The sequence below is a fragment of the Mastomys coucha genome, unplaced genomic scaffold, assembly GCF_008632895.1.
Source record: "Mastomys coucha isolate ucsf_1 unplaced genomic scaffold, UCSF_Mcou_1 pScaffold15, whole genome shotgun sequence".
Lineage (NCBI taxonomy): Eukaryota > Metazoa > Chordata > Mammalia > Rodentia > Muridae > Mastomys > Mastomys coucha.
Window position 1 is genome coordinate 149,983,700 of NW_022196897.1, and position 18,204 is coordinate 150,001,903.

Here is an 18,204-nt window from a genome sequence, read left to right on the forward strand (position 1 = left end):
TTGATCTGTAGCAGCTGTGGGTGCTGTGAAATAGACAGTGAGAAGGGTCTTCTGTATTGGCAGTTGTTGAGCTAAGATTACTTAAACACCATATTTAAGATTACTTAAAAAAGAAAAATAAACACCGTATGTGTATTGTTATGGTGCCCACATGTATATCTCCGTACCACATGCATGCCTACTAGTTGCCCTCAGAGGCCAGAGGTGGGGTAAAAATGGTCAGACCCCCGGGAGCCAGAGTTATGAACTGCCCTATAGGTTTTGGGAATCAAATGCAGGTCCTTTGGAATAGCAGGCAGCATAAACTTCAAAAAACAAGATATTGGATGGCTGCAAGATGGTGTAGCAGGGAAGGGATATTGGAGCCAAACTTGATGACCCAAGTTCAATCCCTAGAACCCACGTGGTGCAGGGAGAGAACTAGCTCCCACAGTTCTCCTTTCCACACACGTCCATATGTGCACTCTCCCGTGGGCATGCACACAGAAATGTATGCTTAAAATCAAGTGTTTTTAAAAGTAGTTTCTGTGTATTGGGGAGAGGAGGATAGTGGAACAAAGAAGCTCTAAGAAGCAGGCAAGTTTAAAGGCCTTGTATTAAATAATACAGCACAAAAATAATGTTTAAAGCTGTAGGCCTTTTGCTGAGGCAGTCTCTACCAGCCATCTAACTTAACCTGACTTCCAGGCCTGCCCCTGCCAGGTAGTTAGTGGTTTACCTCCCCGCCTGTTCTTCCCTGTCACCTTCAATTCCTTGCTTCCCCTATGGCACTTCCTCTGCCCACAAGATCCACCCTTGTACTTCCTGCCCCAGTCACTGGCCATCAGCTCTTTATTATAACCAGCCAGCGGTAAGACAACTCCAGATCCAGCTTTTTGGTTGCCTAAGCCATTGAGGGTTGTTACACATAGGAAGCTGGTGATGAGCTGTAGAAATGACAATACCAAAATTCTGCCATCAGCAGAATTAACAATTAAAAATACAACATGTGGCAAAGGTCACCCCAGCAGCCGTGACTTTCCACTGTGTTCCGCTGGGCTCATCCCGGTTCATCATTTTCTTTCTTTTAATCTTCATGCTTTCTAAGAAGGTAGGAGGGTTAGTGGGATATGCTACCATGTAGGATTGTTGATAACAACTGACCAAAATGATTTAAAGCCTTGGGTCTGTAGACACTCAGTACATGATTCTCATTCTTGATTGCATTCTAAGAATGTTGGAAGCCTGACATTTGCTTTCTCTATGCTCTTGCTGTTCTAGAAAATGACCATGGATAAGAGTGAGCTGGTACAGAAAGCCAAACTGGCTGAACAGGCTGAGCGCTATGATGACATGGCTGCAGCTATGAAGGCCGTAACAGAACAGGGACACGAACTCTCCAATGAAGAGAGGAATCTACTCTCTGTTGCCTACAAGAACGTGGTAGGTGCACGCCGTTCTTCCTGGCGTGTCATCTCCAGCATCGAACAGAAAACAGAGAGGAATGAGAAGAAGCAGCAGATGGGCAAAGAATACCGTGAGAAGATAGAGGCTGAGCTGCAGGACATCTGCAATGACGTACTGGTGAGGGCGGCACTTCTGCTTTAAACATCCATCTCGAGGCGTAACGAGTGGTCCAGGCAGGCTCTCAAACAGCGTAGGAGAGAGAGAGTGGAGGCGCTCTACTGTACTCAAGCTAAGCCACCTGTAACTTGTTCTAAGCATGTGATTTGGGTTTTGTCACCCTCTCTTAATGAATTCATCTTTTCTGGGGTATTTTCCTTCCCTCAAAAAGACCTGCAGCAAATGCAAACATTTCAGTAACATTCCTCCATTTTTCTTTAGAAATTGAAGCCAAGTAAAGAGGCTATGTAGAAAGCCGCAGTCACTAGCAGACAGTCCTAGCCTCAGTAGTGATTCGTCTCTGGAAAGGAAGGGATTTCAAGCCTTCCAGCCTTTCCTTGGCCATGCCCACACAAAGGGTGGAAATCTGTCAAGTGCAGTGTAGCTTTAAAAGCCAAGTCAGAGGGGGTATGGGGCTTCTCCTATGTGTTAAGTATACTGCAGTCAGGTGGCAGATCCTTCTAGCTACACTTGGGGTTGCCTGGGAAGGATACCTACTCTAGAACACCTCATGATTATATCTGGAGCCCACTAGGAAATGTTATTTTCTACGCGAAAGCAGATAAAAAGTAACTGAGGGCTGCTTTAAAGAGAAAGGACTTGTTTCCCTCCTGGAGTAGTCGATCTCTCTAAAAGTACTTCCCCTGACGGCTTCCTTTGAAAACCAGTATAAAGCTTGTAGGCTCAAAGGCAGTGCTCCTCCTCCCAACCCACAGGAGTTCTATCCCTCTCTGTCTACACAATACTTACAAACAACTACTACCTCACACATACTCTGATATTGATTAATGAAATCCTTGATAGCTGGGCTTTGCCTTGAGCCTCTCTCTTTATCAGCTTCTTGGTATAAGATAAGTTTCATGGCTAAACATGTTGCCTCTTGGTTGTTTGGGGTTTGTTAATGGTGCACTAATTCCTGAATGTTAGGTGCATCTGGTATTCAGATGAAGTATGGCATGCATTCCAAAGGCAAGAGAGTCCCATAATTCCTGAAATGTAGACCAGCTTTTAAGAGCATCTGAAGGAACGGGAAGAAGAGCATGGTACTTACTGCCTCTTAACCAGCTTTTCAGGATGCCACATTCTAAAACAACTCTTCGAAAATAATGCTCTGTATACGAAGCTTGGACTCCTTCAGAACTACTTTTGTTGTAAGCATAAATGTTTAAAGGAATTTGTTACTAATAGTTCTAGACTGAGTGCTTACTGCGTATCAAGCAATGTGTTAAGCACTAGCTCTAAGTTACCTCGCTTGTTCTTACAACTGCCTTAGACGGTGGTCACGCTGGTCCCCTTCCCCAAGGAATCTGAGGATTGGGGTCCCAGGGCAGTCTCTCCAGGGTCATGTGGAACCAGACAGTAAGCATCAGAAGGTTTTCTTCCCAGGTCAGATGAAGTCTAAACTTAGTTCTTGGCTGTTTTGTTCTGTTGCTGCTTTTTTCTTTCCAGAATGGAAAGGCCCCACACATTCACAGTTACAGAAGCAATACAAGTGTCAGTGGGGGGTTGTTTTGTTTTTAAGAGATGGACAGAGTAAAAGTCACTTCTAAGCATTGTTAATATTAATCCTCGAAGACTTTCCCCCATCTTTGTGTGCATGCCCCCACACTTACTTCACTATTAAAGAGAGGTTCTCTTGTTGGTAGTCAAGACTTGGATGTGGTTAGCAGTGTAGTTCTTGGCCATCTTTTTTCCAAAGCATTCCACTGTAGTAGCTACAGCGTAAGGAGCCCTGTGGTGGCCTGAGGGACTTGGAACTACAGGCACCTGCTCTTAGGACTTGGCCAAACAGGATTTAGCAGCTTGAATGAAAATTGGTTGAGGTGGGGGTGGGGCGGGTGGTTTGGTTGGTTGGGCTTGGGGGAGGTTGTTGTTTGGTGTTTTTTTGTTTTAGTCTTCAGAAAAATCAGTAGTTTTAGTAGTACATATCTTAAATCTCAAATGTAATCTTAACATCTCACAAGCAATTCAAAATTTTTAATGTGAATCACTTTTTAGGAGCTGTTGGACAAATATCTCATTCTCAATGCTACACAGGCAGAAAGCAAAGTGTTCTACTTAAAAATGAAAGGAGACTATTTTAGGTATCTTTCTGAAGTTGCATCTGGAGATAATAAACAAAGTAAGTAACATTTGAAAAATACAGTAAGTGGGATAGCTAATATTTCATAATAAAGTCTGGTTTTTGTTTACCATAGACACTTAAGTTCACAGTAATGAGAATTTCAGAGACCACAGCATTGTAATTGTGTGGGGTCACGGGGTTAATAAATCTCTTTATCTAATGGATAGACATGAAGAGTGTTAGAAGTTTGGTATGTAATGTGCTTGGCAAACTCTTATCTGGGAATTGATAGTCCTTTTTGTAGGTACAACTATGAAGGAATAATTTCCCGTGGCTACGGTTTTGCCTTACCCACTTTTACTTAATGCATCTCTAGTCTGAAATCTAAATGGAACATTCCAGGGATAAATGAGTCTAAATTTTGCCCCAAGTATCCCTGTATACACTAGCCCCCTGGTCATCACCTAGTTGCCATATTGGTTACTTGATTGACTATTCGAATATGGCGCTCCTTGTGTTCAAGTGACTTGATGGTTTCTGAAGTGCAGATTGCATTACAGTATATTGTTAAAACTGTTCTGGTGGCTTCCAGTCTTAATTTATCTGAGCATGTATGCTAGGCTTCAGTACTGTCTAGTTTCAGGCATCCACAGATGAGGGAGACCTGTGTGAGACCACCATAAGGGCGTGCCTTTCTTTTAGTACATGGCTTACTGTGATGGGATTGTAGCTGTTTTATTCAGTGTCTACTGTGTGCTGAGTAATTGGGCTTGCATTATCTTCTTAGCACCTGGAATTTAGGTGAGAGTCTCCCATGTTTTCCAATAAAGAAACCAGAGTTGGCATTTAGATGTTTTTACTTGCTCCAGGCCACATGCGAGTGAGTTGAGAGCTTGAATTTGTTCATGCTGATCTTAAACCCCATCACTTTTTTTCACTAGATTATCCACATTTGTTCTTATGAAGGGCTGGGTCTGTATTTCTTGGCTGCTTTAACAGGCCTCATTGTAACTGCCGGGTTTCTTCCAAAGCATTTAGTACAGTACTCAGCATAGACATTTAGCAGATATTTAGGTGGAATGTTGAAGACATGGACTTTTGTTTTGATGGCTTGTCCGCTTTAGCCTCTTTTACTAAAGTGTCTTGATAATGGATCCCGTATGTGATGCGGCCTATGCGAGACGCTAACATTTTCATCTGCCTTCCAGCCACGGTGTCAAACTCTCAGCAGGCTTACCAAGAAGCGTTTGAAATCAGCAAGAAAGAAATGCAGCCTACACACCCCATTCGCCTTGGCCTGGCGCTGAATTTCTCAGTCTTTTACTATGAGATTCTAAACTCTCCTGAAAAGGCCTGCAGCCTGGCCAAAACGGTGAGGAGCGACCCTTTGCTATTCCAAGAGCTTCCTTCTGTTTGTGAGAGGCCTCACTGCTTAGACTCGTAAGCATTTTCTAGGGAGTGAGTGGGATTTTACAAAATCAATACAGACCTGTTACTTGGTACTTTGCTCTGAATATATGCTGACTTCTGGTTTGCTTTGTTTGGTTCCTGTTGGAGTTATTGGTGGAACCTTCCAGGTAAGAAGTAGGAGTTCTCATCAGGCTTTGGACATTGGGCATTGTCCTCTTTGTTCCAAGATCGGACTCCATAAAAGAAGGCACCCATACTTTGTTTGTGCTGTATTATTTCCTATGTTCTTTGAGAAGTTTGTTTTTCTATTACTTGAAACTTTAATTTGAAAAGAGTGCCTGAAGTGGATTCTACAACATGAACCCCTGAAACAAATCAAGCTTAGTGAAGTGAGCTTTACTAGTCTCCCCTTTAACCTTTGTGTCCAGACCTTTTTAGTTTAAACAAAAAATAGAAACCCCTTTGATAATTAAAAACTTGAATGAATTTTTTTGACTAAAACACTGTTAATTGGGTATATCATTGCTGGTTGGTGCTGTGTGTGTTTGTGTGTGTGTGTGTGTGTGTATGATAGATATCACGGAGAGTGTGGAGATCTTTGCTAAGCGCCCTTTGTTTGTGTTTTAGGCATTTGATGAAGCGATTGCTGAATTGGATACCCTGAATGAAGAGTCTTACAAAGACAGCACCCTGATCATGCAGCTGCTCAGGGACAATCTCACCGTAAGTACCTCCGGAGAGCGGGTACCACTGTTATCCAAGATTTAAGATGGCTCTGTATGTTAAGATAGTTACCTATATCTTAATGCTGAACTTTATGCCTTTTTAGTCATTGTAAGAGGGAATTTTGAATAGTTGAGTGAGGGGCCTGGAAACATGGCTCAGTGGTTCTTCCAGAGGAGCCACACCCTCACATCGGCCCATAGTTCTAGGGGGTGTAATGCCCTGTCATGGCTTCCTAGGGCACTAGGCATGCAAAAGTCCCACAGACAGACATGCAAGCACAACACCCATACATGAAAAACATTTTTATTCTTTTCAAAATGATAGTTAAGTAAGGTAAATTATACTGGACCGCCTCTTGAAGACAACTTTGAATGACCTTAATTTTATTACAGCTTTTTATTTATTTTTCTTTTGCAGCTGTGGACGTCAGAAAACCAGGGGGATGAAGGAGATGCTGGAGAGGGAGAGAACTAATGTCTGTTGTGCTCTGTGATCTGTTTGGTGTCACTTTGTATCCTCCACATTATGTCCCTTTGTGCGATAAACAAAAACAAAAAAATCGAATGTGGACTTTCGATTTTTCACAGCCTAAGCCTTGCAAAAATGGTCCCTGGGATGAACAGCTGGTATTTGTATCTAAAACTCAGACTGGTCCCTTAAATGCCATGGTTTTTCGGAGTCTTGATTTTGATCAACATTGACAAGGATTACTGTGTGTTTAATTTTTACAAACTGAACACTGTGATTATGGGGTTTTATAACTTAGCAGAACTCTTTCTGGTAGGGAAAATAGACCTGAATTATGTGTAACTTTTTGAAAAGTTTAATCTGATATCAAAATGGTCACTGGAATACAATTCTGTTGTAAAGTTGTACAGAAAGCTCTAGAGATTCTGTTGTGGTGCTGGGACCTGGGGGAGATGCTTACCATTGGCATCCCGAGTTTGGTAACTCACAGTAATTCTGCCTGTGGTTGAGGGCTTCTTGACCCTTGATCATTTGGGGCTGTTGCCACTTAAAAGTTTATGACCACAAATATCTGCAGCGTCTTCTGAGGGAATTTAAAACCTGAAAGTGAACTTCTTTGGTTGATAATTGGGCTGTGTCACCACAAAAAAAGGTCCCGTGCTCATACCACATGTGTGACTAAACCCCTTTACTATAGCAGTGTGTTCCTGATTAGCAGTGTGGAAACAGGGCTGTTACCCCCGAGCTAAAGGAGAGGGGGAAGAAAGGAGAGAAGGTAGAGTATCTTATAAGTGGCATACCAGTTTTCTGGATGTTTCTTTAAGATAATGTTGTGTGGAGATGGCCTCTCGCCTGAGGACCACTCAGTCGTGGGATTCCTCCTAGCTTGGAGGATGGAAGCTTTGAAATTTAACATTCTTTCCACCCTGTCCTTCTGACTGTGGAGTTTTTTCCTTTTTAAATTTATAGCTTTCTGCTTCCTTGGGTGGTTTCTTTGGAAGCCTTTATTAGTCAATACCGAATGGACAGGGCGGGGTGTTGCGCACATAGTGAGCAAGCTTTGCTTTAAGGTGTTGAGAAGGAGCCCTTCCAGCACCACCACCCGCGTCCTCCTGTCTCAGCACGGTTGTTCTTCATAGTGGGACCCAAATCAAAAAAAAAGTATTTTTAAGTCTCCATGATTTCCCCTTATTGCACCCAGCCCCGACAATGCTTGTTAGTGCCTGTCACCAGACCCTCCAGTGTACTCATCCAGCTTCGTTCTCAGACACGTCTCAACAAGACCTTATAACACAGGGGAGTTGCATGGACACTACAATAGAGTGAACCGAGAACAGCCAGGCCTTCAATCTCACAGTATCACCCCTCTAACTAGACATTCCATGTAGCCGTAGCCATAGTCCATCTGTTTGTCCATCTGCTGAAATATGAAAAGAATTCATGCACTGATTTAAACCAAAAAAACAAAAAAAAAACAAAAAAATTCTCTTCTAGCTGAACAAAAAATGTGCAGTTAATACTTGGCGCTTGACGACGCAGTAGTGAGTGTGGAACCGAGCCTGTCTGTATAGCTGGTAGCTCTTTGCTCTGTTTTTTTTCCTTAGCAGTATTCTGCCTAACGTTTGCTTCTGTGGTGGTTATATTTGCCTAGCAAGCACACCCGTGATTGTGAAAATAGTGTAGCAAAAAGAAAAAGAAACTCCAGTTACTGATGTGCTAGATCCGTGTATGTCTTTTAAACATTCTAGTTTCACCTTACACAGAGTAATCAGGAAAGTGTAAAAACTCAAAAGTGAAATAAAACATTTTATCAGTTAGTTGCCTGTGGATTGATGTGTCACCACCATCTCTCTCGTTCTCAGGACCATTCTGATCCCATCTACTTTGGGTTTTTTCCTTTAAAGCGTTAATAGTTTGACTTCACCCTTTAGAACCAGCAGTAGAGATGTCTTAGGCGGCTGTCTCTGTTAAGCTGGATGTGATCCTTGCCGGCTTGAGCCAGACCACCTATACAAGACCCCTGCCTTTCTTTCAGAGGGGATGGGGCAGATTCCACAAGAGTACATGAGCACGCTGGCTGGCCAGGCAGAGACGGCAGCACTGCTGGTGGCAAAGCCACTCTTAAGGTGCAGGGGACCCTGACAGTGATGCAGCTGCCTTAGAATCTGCCATGCTCCCTCCTGTCAGTAACCCAATAAAACTCAACTGGTTTGCCAAACTGGATGTGGATGGAATCCTTTCTTCAGTCTGTTAGTATCCTCCCTATCTGGAGTGAATAGATGTGTCTGTGTATCTCCCTGGAAAGAAACCCTGTGATGCTCCATTCACCAAAACCAAAGATGAGTCTGGAAGGAGCAGTTAATGGCCCCAGCTCTAGGTGATAAGACATACAACTGAGCCAAGTGTCAGGGAAACCCCAAAGTGGCTGTTTGCCTCTGTAGTAGGGTCTTCCAGGTAAGGGATACACCCCCTCAAGTAAGCAGCTGGTGGACAAGGAAGTATGTTACAGTCTTTGAAGGTATTTGTGGGTCAGGATTGTGAGCAGGCGGTAATGGCAGTCACATGGCTCATGGTGGACGTAAAAAGACCACACTGCCAGCGAGGAGGAATTACAGTGGGAAGAATTGATGTTACCTGCTGTTTTCATCTGTGTCTTAAGTGGAGAGAAAGGGAGGGATGAGGGAAAGGGATTGTTTTATACAGCTGATGTAGTACACATGTGTTCTTCCTGAGATCCAAAATTCTGGGAACCCATGGGAAGAGTTGGTAGTACAGAGGAAGGGAAGGTCCGTGGCTCAACATGCAGAGGTGGCCTTAGACAGGAAAACAATGATTAGTTTGTTGTGCCTCTGAACAACTTGAATGGAGACAGCCTTAGATGGCTTCGTAGGCAAAAACAAAGTATGTACCTGCTGCTAGCCAGAGGACCGGAGTTTGATTCCCAGGATTCACATGGTAGGGGGAAAGAAAGGAAGATGTCCCCTGGTCACACATGCACCTGGTGTGCATATACACCCCCCTTCAAAAAAAGATGAAAGATTAACAGCTTGTTTTGTGAGGCTGTGGAGCACGGGGCAAGTTGGGTTGGAAATGAAAATGGAGATTATTACCCCTCTTCTCGAGAAAAAGGCTGTTGTCTGAGACAACAGGGAATTTAATCCCTTGTAGACTGTCAGCTCATGTGGACCATTAAGGACACTTAATTACTTCCTGGGATTGCCACAAATAATTTGGATATGGAAGGCATTGAAAAGGGCAGGCATTGGGGCTGGAGACCAGGGCTCAGTGGATAAGGGTTCCTGCCTGTTCATCATAGGACCCCATTGAATTCCCTGATCATGACTGCCTGTGATTGCAGACCTGTTGCCCTCTTCTGGCCTCCACAGACCAGGCATGAACATGATTCACAGACTTACATACAGGTAAAGTATACATACACATAAAAGAAGAAAGAGGATCTGAAACCCTCACACAAAATTTAAATGAAACATTCTTCTTGAAAGAGGTCATAACTGAACTTGTTGCAAAAGAATTCACCACCTCAGACAGTGGACAGAAGCTAATTTAGCAGCGACCCCCAGGACTGGTGTGAGCCTTTAGTGGGTTTGCTGGTACAAGAAGTGGGGCCTGACCTGTAAGGCAGGAGGGGCTGGCAGGTCTGAGTGATGAGTAGCGTGTACATACTAGTTAAGTTAAGGCACCTGAGAGGTGGGGGTGGGGAGGTGGAGGGAAGCCCAAGGATGGCTTTTGGTGGTTGCTTAATAGGCAAATGAAGTCTTTGTATTGAGCTGGGGTGACAGGAAACTAAATTTGGTGCTTTTGAGTTTCTAAAACAGGGGTTCTCAACCTGTGGGTCTGGGGGTTGAATGACCCTTTCACAGGGGTTGCATATCAGATATTATGATTCATAACAGTAACAACTACAGTTAGGAATAACAACGACAGTGTTCGGAAGGTTGAGAGCCACTGCCCTGGAGGGAAGGCTTTCAAACCATGTGTCAGCTCATTCAGGGTACACAGTGGCAGCAAGAGGGTTGGCGTGGCAGGGGAAGAAGGTCTGGATCCCCTCAGCCCTCCTTCAGAAGTGGCTAAGATTTAAATGAGGAACAGAGGATTGCAGATTTATCTGTCCCCTATTAATGTGGTAGGTTCTGGAGCTAAATGGACATTGGCAATCCTGAAAGGTGCCAAGAACAGTGAGCAATGGTGGATGGATAGGTGGGGTGGCACAGGTATTACATCTATTGTGTGGGTGACTAATGGTCTGCCCTTGGCTTCTGTACAGTTCTCCCCAGATAATAGATGGACTGCTTGGAACACACTCTGCACACCACTTGGGAAGGTTCCCATTGCCTGTGAGTTTAAGGCAGACCTGCCTGGTTGGGTGAGAGGAGAGCTGTATAGTTGTTTAACCCCCTGCCAAGAGCAAGAGAGAAACAATGGGCTGCCCAGGGATCTGGGGCAAGACTACAGAAACATGAAGAATTTCTGAAAGGATTGGTTGTTCACCCCAAACCCAGTGTGATCAATAAAACCAGATGGAGGCCAGGCATGGAGGCACATCCTGTCATCCCAGCCCTTGGAAGGCAGAGGAAGGTAGATATCTGTATATTTGAGACCATCCTTGTCTACATAGTGAGCTACAGGACTACATAGACTCTGGAGAGATACAGAGACAGATAGACAGGATGCAGAGGAAGGGAGGCAGGCAGTGGTGGCGGCAGCCATCGAGGTGGCTCCATCAGTGGGGGCTCTTGCCAGGTCTGAGGATCTGAGTTTGATCTACAAGGGCCACATGCTGGAAGGAGAGAACCAACTTCCATATGCTCTTTGACCTGTACACACATACCTTTGTGCGCACACACATGCATGGGTGTGCATAGATACACAGAATAAATAAATTAACAATAAATAAATGTATATGTTACAAAAGAGCCAAACAGTTGGTGGAGAATGGCTGAATTAGAGCTAAATAGAATAACGCTACCGTGCCCACGCTACACCCAGCATTGCTCCTTTGCCAGTGCAAGTGATGAGATCTCCCCCTCCCCGATGCTTGTACAACTACTCCCCTAACTGCTGGATGCCCAGACTGACTCTTACCCAGCAGGAACAACTTCCAAAGTGCTTCCTCAGGCTTTCCCCTATAGCCCCATTGTCATGGAATTGCTAGCCAGTAAGCAAGGCAGGAACCTTCAGATATGGAATCCCCCATTACTGTAACTTCAAGATGTTTAGGGTCTGTTAAAACATTATAGTGCAGGCTGAATATGCCCAGAGGCATTCCTGTCCATTGTGTTAGTCTTAAGCATGCATTTCGGCATCTTAAGCTGAGTGTTTTAAGGAGAATACTTTGCCTGAGTGTACTTAGGAGCCACCTAGTCCAGTATCTGTGTAGACTTGTACAAAACCCCCATCCTTACTTCATCCAAGGAGGGCATTGCTTTAGAAGCAAATCACTCTCTGCTACAAGCAGTTGTTTACTACTACTACTACTACTACTACTATTATTATTATTATTATTATTATTATTGGCTTTTCTCATCAGGATGCAAACCCATCCTGTTTAGTTACAGAAGGATAGTCCAGGACCTTGCTGTACTGTCTGCCCTCTATAAGACAGTTTCATTAGATAGATGATATGATCACCTCAGGGTTTTAGATTTAGAAACACGCCTTGAAGATGTGCAAACCAAACAAATGTAAAGGAAAGAACAGGAAGTTATTCCACATGGTGTGAGAGCCAGCTGGGAAATTCTTGAGAATCTTATGGTTGGGTAAGACATGTATGATTCCTGACAAGGTTATGGATCAAATGACTGCTACACTCATGAACTCCCTGGAGCTGTGGTTGCCTGCACAATTAGTTAATGGCTAAGGAGAGGAGAGTCAGTGTTCTTTAGGGGTGTGGACCCTGGAAAGTTGACCATCCTCTAGTAGATGGCTCCACACCCATGCATATATGGGTACCACTATTGAACTCAGTGGACTATCAAAGACACAAAGTCGGGAGAAGACAGAGGAGGTGGTTTAGAGGAAGCTAGAGAGGGGAATGAGGGTGAACATGATTAAAATACACTAGATCGATCAGTATAGGAAACCTTCAATGAGTTAAAAACAAAAACAAAACAAAACAAAAGGAAGGTAGAAGACTCAGTGGTTGAGTACATACTGCTCGTGCAGGGGGCCTGAGTTTGGTTCCCAGAACCTACATTTTGTAGTTCACAACCTCCCGTAGCAACCCCAGCTCCATGGAGGACCAACACCTCTGACCTCCATGGGTGTATGCACTCATGTGCAAATATCCACACACATGTTTTGAAAATAGTCTTAAAGTGGGGTGGTGGTGATACATGCTTTTAATCCCAGCACTCTGGAGGGAGAGGCAGGAGGATCTCTGTGAGTTCGAGGCCAGCCTGGTCTTCAGAATGAGTTCCAGGACAGATGGAGCTACACAGAGAAACTCTGTCTTGAAAAACAAAACAAAACAAAAATCTTAAAAAATAAAACAATAGGGCTGGAGAGATGGCTCAGTTATTAAGAGCACTGACTACTCTTCCAGAGATCCTGAGTTTAATTCCCCAGCAATCACATGGTGGCTCACAACCATCTGTAATGGGATCCCATGCACTCTTCTGGGGTGTCTGAAGACAGCTACAGTGTACTCATATACATAAAATAAATAAATCTTTAAAAAAAATAAAAAATAGTTTTTAAAAATTCTATAATATCCTGTGCTTAAGAATGTAGAACAGAGACAGGTGGTGGTGGTGCACACCGCTAATCCCATCACTTGGGAGGCAGAGGCAGGCGGATTTCTGAGTTCGAAGCCAGCCTGGTCTACAGAGTGAGTTCCAGGACAGCCAGGGCTACACAGAGAAACCCTGTCTTGGAAAACCAAAAAGAAAAAAAGAAAGAAAGAAAGAAAGAGAGAGAGAGAGAGAGAGAGAGAGAGAGAGAGAGAGAAAGAAAGAAAGAAAAAGAAAAAAAATGAATGTAGGACAGATGTAGGTGTTAGGGATCTCTGGGGTAATGGTGCATTTTAATTTTATTTGTATTCATTAAGATTTCTTTTTATTTCACACAGTGACCATGTCTCCATCTCCTTAGGGCTTAAGGCCACAGGAGCCCCTCGCCATCACACTTAGCTTTTACATGGGCATTGGGGTCTCATGCTTGCATGGAGGCCTTTTACCCATTGGGCCATCTTCCCAGTGTCAAAACTCTTCTTTTTTTTTTAAATAAAGGATTCTCATCATCATCATCATCATTATTATTATTATTATTATTATTATTATTATTATTATTATATTTATTTTTTTGTTTTTTTGAGACAGGGTTTCTCTGTGTAGCCCTGGCTGTCCTGGAACTCACTCTGTAGACCAGGCTGGCCTCGAACGCAGAAATCCGCCTGCCTCTGCCTCCCAAGTGCTGGGATTAAAGGCGTGCGCCACCACTGCCCGGCTCTTTTTTATTTTAAAGATTTATTTACTTATTTTTATGTGTATGAGTACACTGTAGCTGTACAGATGGCTGTGAGCCATCTTGTGGCTGCTGGGAATTGAGCTCCGGCCCCGTTTGCTCTGGCGTAATTCACTGTAGCTGTCTTCAGATGCACCAGAAGAGGGCGTCAGATCTCATTACGGGTGGTGGTGAGCCACCAAGTGGTTGCTGGGATCCGAACTCAGGACCTTCAGAAGAGCAGTCAGTGCTCTTACCCGCTGAGCCATCTCGCCAGCCCAAAACCCTTTAAAAACCTCATAATAGGGTTTGAGTACGAGTTCTCTGGTCTGTACTGAAACCACAAAAAGCCTTCTTCTTTAAGCGTTCCCAAGAGGGGGTCGTCCCCGTTTTCTATAGAGAGAAAATGAATGACCTGATGTTCGAATCTGCACCCAGCCTCTTCTAAAGGACTCCATCACGATCTGCCTTGGCGCCATGCCCCAGACTTCTAGCCTTCCTCTTAGGCAAGGTGGGAGATGCCAGCCACCTGTGCCTGAGGACTCCCAGGTGGGTGGGGCTGGGCACCGGGATTGGCTTGCAAGCTTGGTAAAGGCAAGGGCCCAGCGCAGGCAAACAAGACGACTGACAGAGCCTTGCTACAGCTACCACTACGATTGCCAGGTCCCGGCACCCTGTGAGCTGGGGCTGCTTGCTGGCCCACTTCTGGGTGCCCTGCACATCATGGACACCGGTGGCCATAGCTGTTCACTCTCCTCGCTCTATGTGGGCGATCTGCACCCCGACGTGACTGAATCTATGCTCTATGAGATGTTCTCCCCCATCGGCAATATTCTTTCCATCCGCGTGTGTCGGGATGTGGCCACCCGGCGCTCTCTGGGCTATGCCTACATCAATTTCCAGCAGCCTGCTGACGGTGAGCCCTAGAGAAGAGAAAACTTTTCTTTTAACATTCTTGGGTCAAATACTTTCCTTTTGATAACTACCATCCTGAACCGGAAAGTTTTCTTTCAAATGAACTTCTACTAGCTCAGGAATAGTGATTTTTCTATCTATCTTTTTAGGTAGAAATGGGCCTGTTGCTAATTGCGGGTATTTTATATTACAGATCATAGCCAGAGAAGATTAGGTGTTTTTATCTTCTGTATCATAGGGAACATGAGGCCCAGAGACAGGGAGTTGGAAGGTAGGCATTCAATGGTTGAAGGGAGAATTGGCAATTACTGCTGGGCCTGCTGGTCGTTGGTGAGTGGCTTTGGAATTAAGCAGAGCTAGGTGAGGAATCCAGGATCTATGTGACATCAGGCAAGTGGTTCAAGCACTCTGAGCTCAGTTGGCTGTGTGGAAGGAAACTGGGGTTCAGCCCCCCTTCCAGAGTGGTTATATATGAGATTGATAGCACCTGGGAGGAAGCTGCCCAAAGCTTTGCAGGTGGAAAGTAGGGAGGAGGCCTTGGGTTCCTGCCCTCCAGGGTATCCTGACATGAGGTCTATCCCAGGTGCCTCACCTTTCTGATTCTGGAAGAGCTGCCTCCTGTAGGCTCTGTCAGCCACTGTCAGGGTGAAGGCGCTGATTAGTAATTGTCAGCCGAGCACGTCTGGTCTTCTGCTGAAAATGGAGGACAAAAGTTAAGAACCATGGTTTTGCTAAGGCTGTGCCACACTGGGCAGGACCACCCTTGGTGAGAGGCCAGGGCTCGTTTCTCTGTACCATGAAGAATAGGAAACCTGAGTGTGACGTACCATTAGGGACACTCTCAAGTGACAGTGTATGAACCACTCCAGAGATGTCACTAAGAACTGTCCTCCGTCAGCTACTGGGAAAGCCGTGGCAAGAACATGAATTTGAGGCCAGCATGGGCTGCATATGGAGGTCCTGTCTCAAGATGAAGTAGTTCAGGCCTCCTGTGTGAGTGAGGAGGTTCTCTGAATCCAGGATGTTCTTGCCCTCCCTATACCCCTCTTCTGCCTATGGCTCTCTCTGCAAAGCTCCTGACTGAAGCAAGACCTGACCATCAGGGCCCAGTCTATAGAGGGGAGACCTGAACTGTGGAGATCCTGCCTGGGTCTGTTAGCCAAGGATGAATAGTACAGGGTTCTGTGGCCTGCGCCACTGCATTCTGTCTGCCTCTTCTGGGCAGCATATTATCTGCAAGGAATAGGCTGTCCAAGTAGAAGGGTGCAGGTTCTGCACATGCCGCCATTTATCAAACACCTATTCCCTGCCTGCATCATGAAGAAACCAAGGACCGTTGATTGCATGTTTTACTTATTCACCTACTTGACAGCCTGGCAGTAGGTGACGCTGTCTCATTTAGGCGTGGGAAGGAAGGTGCAATCACTATCGTCTCACTTCATGGGTGAGGATGAGGGACCGGGGAGGGCGGGAGGTCCCCTTTTTTTTTTTTTTTTTTTGGTTTTTGAGACAGGGTTTCTCCTCTGGCTGTCCTGGAACTCACTCTGTAGACCAGGCTGGCCTTGAACTCAGAAATCCGCCTGCCTCTGCCTCCCAAGGGCTGGGATTAAAGGCATGTGCCACCACTGCCCGGCAGTCCCCTTCTTTTACATACTCACCCACGAAATGTGTGCCCAAGGCTGGGAGAGGCTGGCTCTGCCTTTGCAAGCTTCAGCATCCCTATGTGTGTGATGGGGAGCCATGCTATTTGCTGAGGGTTGAGAGCTGATCTTCCTGCAATGTGTGAGGAGTGAGTACTCTGTACAATTCCCTCAGCTTTCCTTTCCTCCACCCTAGAAGGACTTGAAGATTCAGGGTCACAAATGTCACCTGACTTGCCCCTTTCTCTCCTTCCCTCTCCTCCAGCGGAACGGGCGCTGGACACAATGAACTTTGAGATGGTCAAAGGCCAGCCCATCCGAATCATGTGGTCCCACCGAGACCCAGGCCTTCGAAAGTCTGGTATGGGCAACATCTTTATCAAAAACTTAGAGAATTCCATCGACAACAAGGCTCTGTATGACACCTTCTCCACCTTTGGGAGCATCCTCTCTTCTAAGGTGGGTATGTCCCCTCAGGGAAAGTCAGTTGGTGTCAAATACCCCTGTGATAGAGGGATGCCAACCAGCACTTCACTTCACAGGCTTTGGCACTTAGCCAGGAGCTATTGGTTTAATCTTCTCAGAACCATTAGAGGTCACCCCTGCATCTAATAGCTAGATCATGGTGTGTGATCTCCCTACCTCATGGCTGTCAGCAATACTGGTTGTTTAGTTTATAATTCGGAAGTGGCGATTTGGGTTGAGCTCAGTTGGACAGCATTTCTGGCCTTGGCTGGGTTGCCTTACGTGCTACCTGAGCTTGCCGGGAACTCTCAGGAGACCCATGTGGGCCTGGAGAGCTGACAGTTAAAATATCTGGGATTTCTTCCGTGTGGTCTTCCATACTCCTGCAGGCTAGCCCAGGTCTTTCCCACAGCTGTGGCAGGTCTCAGAATACTGAAAGAAGTTTACCAGGCTACCTGAAACTTCAGCTTAGAATCAGGACCCCTTTACCCCTACTGTTCTCTATAGGCCAAAGCCAGTCACAGACCAATGCACTTTCAAGTGAAGGTGTAGCTAGCTACAAAAACAACAACACAGAATGAAGTGTATGGTTACATCAAAGCTGTTAATTGGGGACATTGAAGCAATCAGCAGATGCATCATGCTTCAGGTTTCCTTTGGTGCCGGAGATGGAACCCAGTCTACCTCTGAGCCGCATGCCTAGCCCCTACCACATCTCGTTTTTAAGGTATTTCTTATACTAGAACTTAAAGTCCATTTTAGTCTTAGCCGCTGCTTGTCTCCAAGTCTTTCTTTGTATTCAGTTTTCTGCATCCAAGGACACACTGAGTTTTTCCTCGTTGTGCTGTGCCCTAAGTACTGACTGGATTATTTCGGTTTGAGAAGGGCTCTGCTTAGTTCTCCAACCTTATATAGGAAGATGTTCAGGACTAGAAGCCTACAACTAGGTCCCTGTGTGCTGAGTAGAGGGCTAATGCCTGGGCTTGTGCCCTGGACGTCATTGAGGATGGCTCTGCAGTTTCTAGAGAGGCAAAGACAGGGATACCGTGATCTCTTGCCGCGGACCGGGATTTCTTACGGGATCCCTTGTTCCGCGGGACTAGGGGTTCTGGCCAGGTGTGCACGGGATTCGGCTTTGACAAACAGACTAGACACGAGTGGTGTAAGGTCTGAGTGTATTTTTCAAATATGGAGTCAGGTTTATATAGTCGATACAGAAAGGTTTGAAAAAGTCAGATGGTACAAAGGTCAAGATACATCAAAACAAGGTGCAGGTACATTGCCCTTCATTAGGAACACAAAGAGTCAGCAGCAAAGTAAATACATGTTAATTTAGCAGGAACTAAACAGGGATTACAATCTGAAAGAAAGCTAGCTCTGACTGAGGTGACCTGGCTTCTAAAAGCCAGGTGCAGATAGCTCCTCTTCAGTTCGTTGCTATGGTTACAGACT

At 45.2% G+C, this 18,204-nt stretch overlaps 2 protein-coding genes across 2 annotated transcripts in view; both read left to right on the forward strand.

The window, feature by feature from the left end:
• The window catches only part of Ywhab (tyrosine 3-monooxygenase/tryptophan 5-monooxygenase activation protein beta), a 24,468-nt gene extending 15,985 nt beyond the window's left edge, over positions 1-8,483 (forward strand). Inside the window, exons 2-6 of the mRNA XM_031372692.1 lie at positions 1,261-1,563; positions 3,601-3,724; positions 4,876-5,039; positions 5,705-5,800; positions 6,221-8,483. Coding sequence (XP_031228552.1) covers positions 1,264-1,563; positions 3,601-3,724; positions 4,876-5,039; positions 5,705-5,800; positions 6,221-6,277 — 741 coding nt within the window. The 5' untranslated portion in view covers positions 1,261-1,263 and the 3' untranslated portion in view covers positions 6,278-8,483. The remainder of the gene's footprint in view (positions 1-1,260; positions 1,564-3,600; positions 3,725-4,875; positions 5,040-5,704; positions 5,801-6,220) is intronic.
• Positions 8,484-14,227: 5,744 nt separating this feature from the next.
• Positions 14,228-18,204, forward strand: part of Pabpc1l (poly(A) binding protein cytoplasmic 1 like) — a 31,369-nt gene continuing 27,392 nt past the window's right edge. Inside the window, exons 1-2 of the mRNA XM_031373742.1 lie at positions 14,228-14,648; positions 16,553-16,746. Coding sequence (XP_031229602.1) covers positions 14,456-14,648; positions 16,553-16,746 — 387 coding nt within the window. The 5' untranslated portion in view covers positions 14,228-14,455. The remainder of the gene's footprint in view (positions 14,649-16,552; positions 16,747-18,204) is intronic.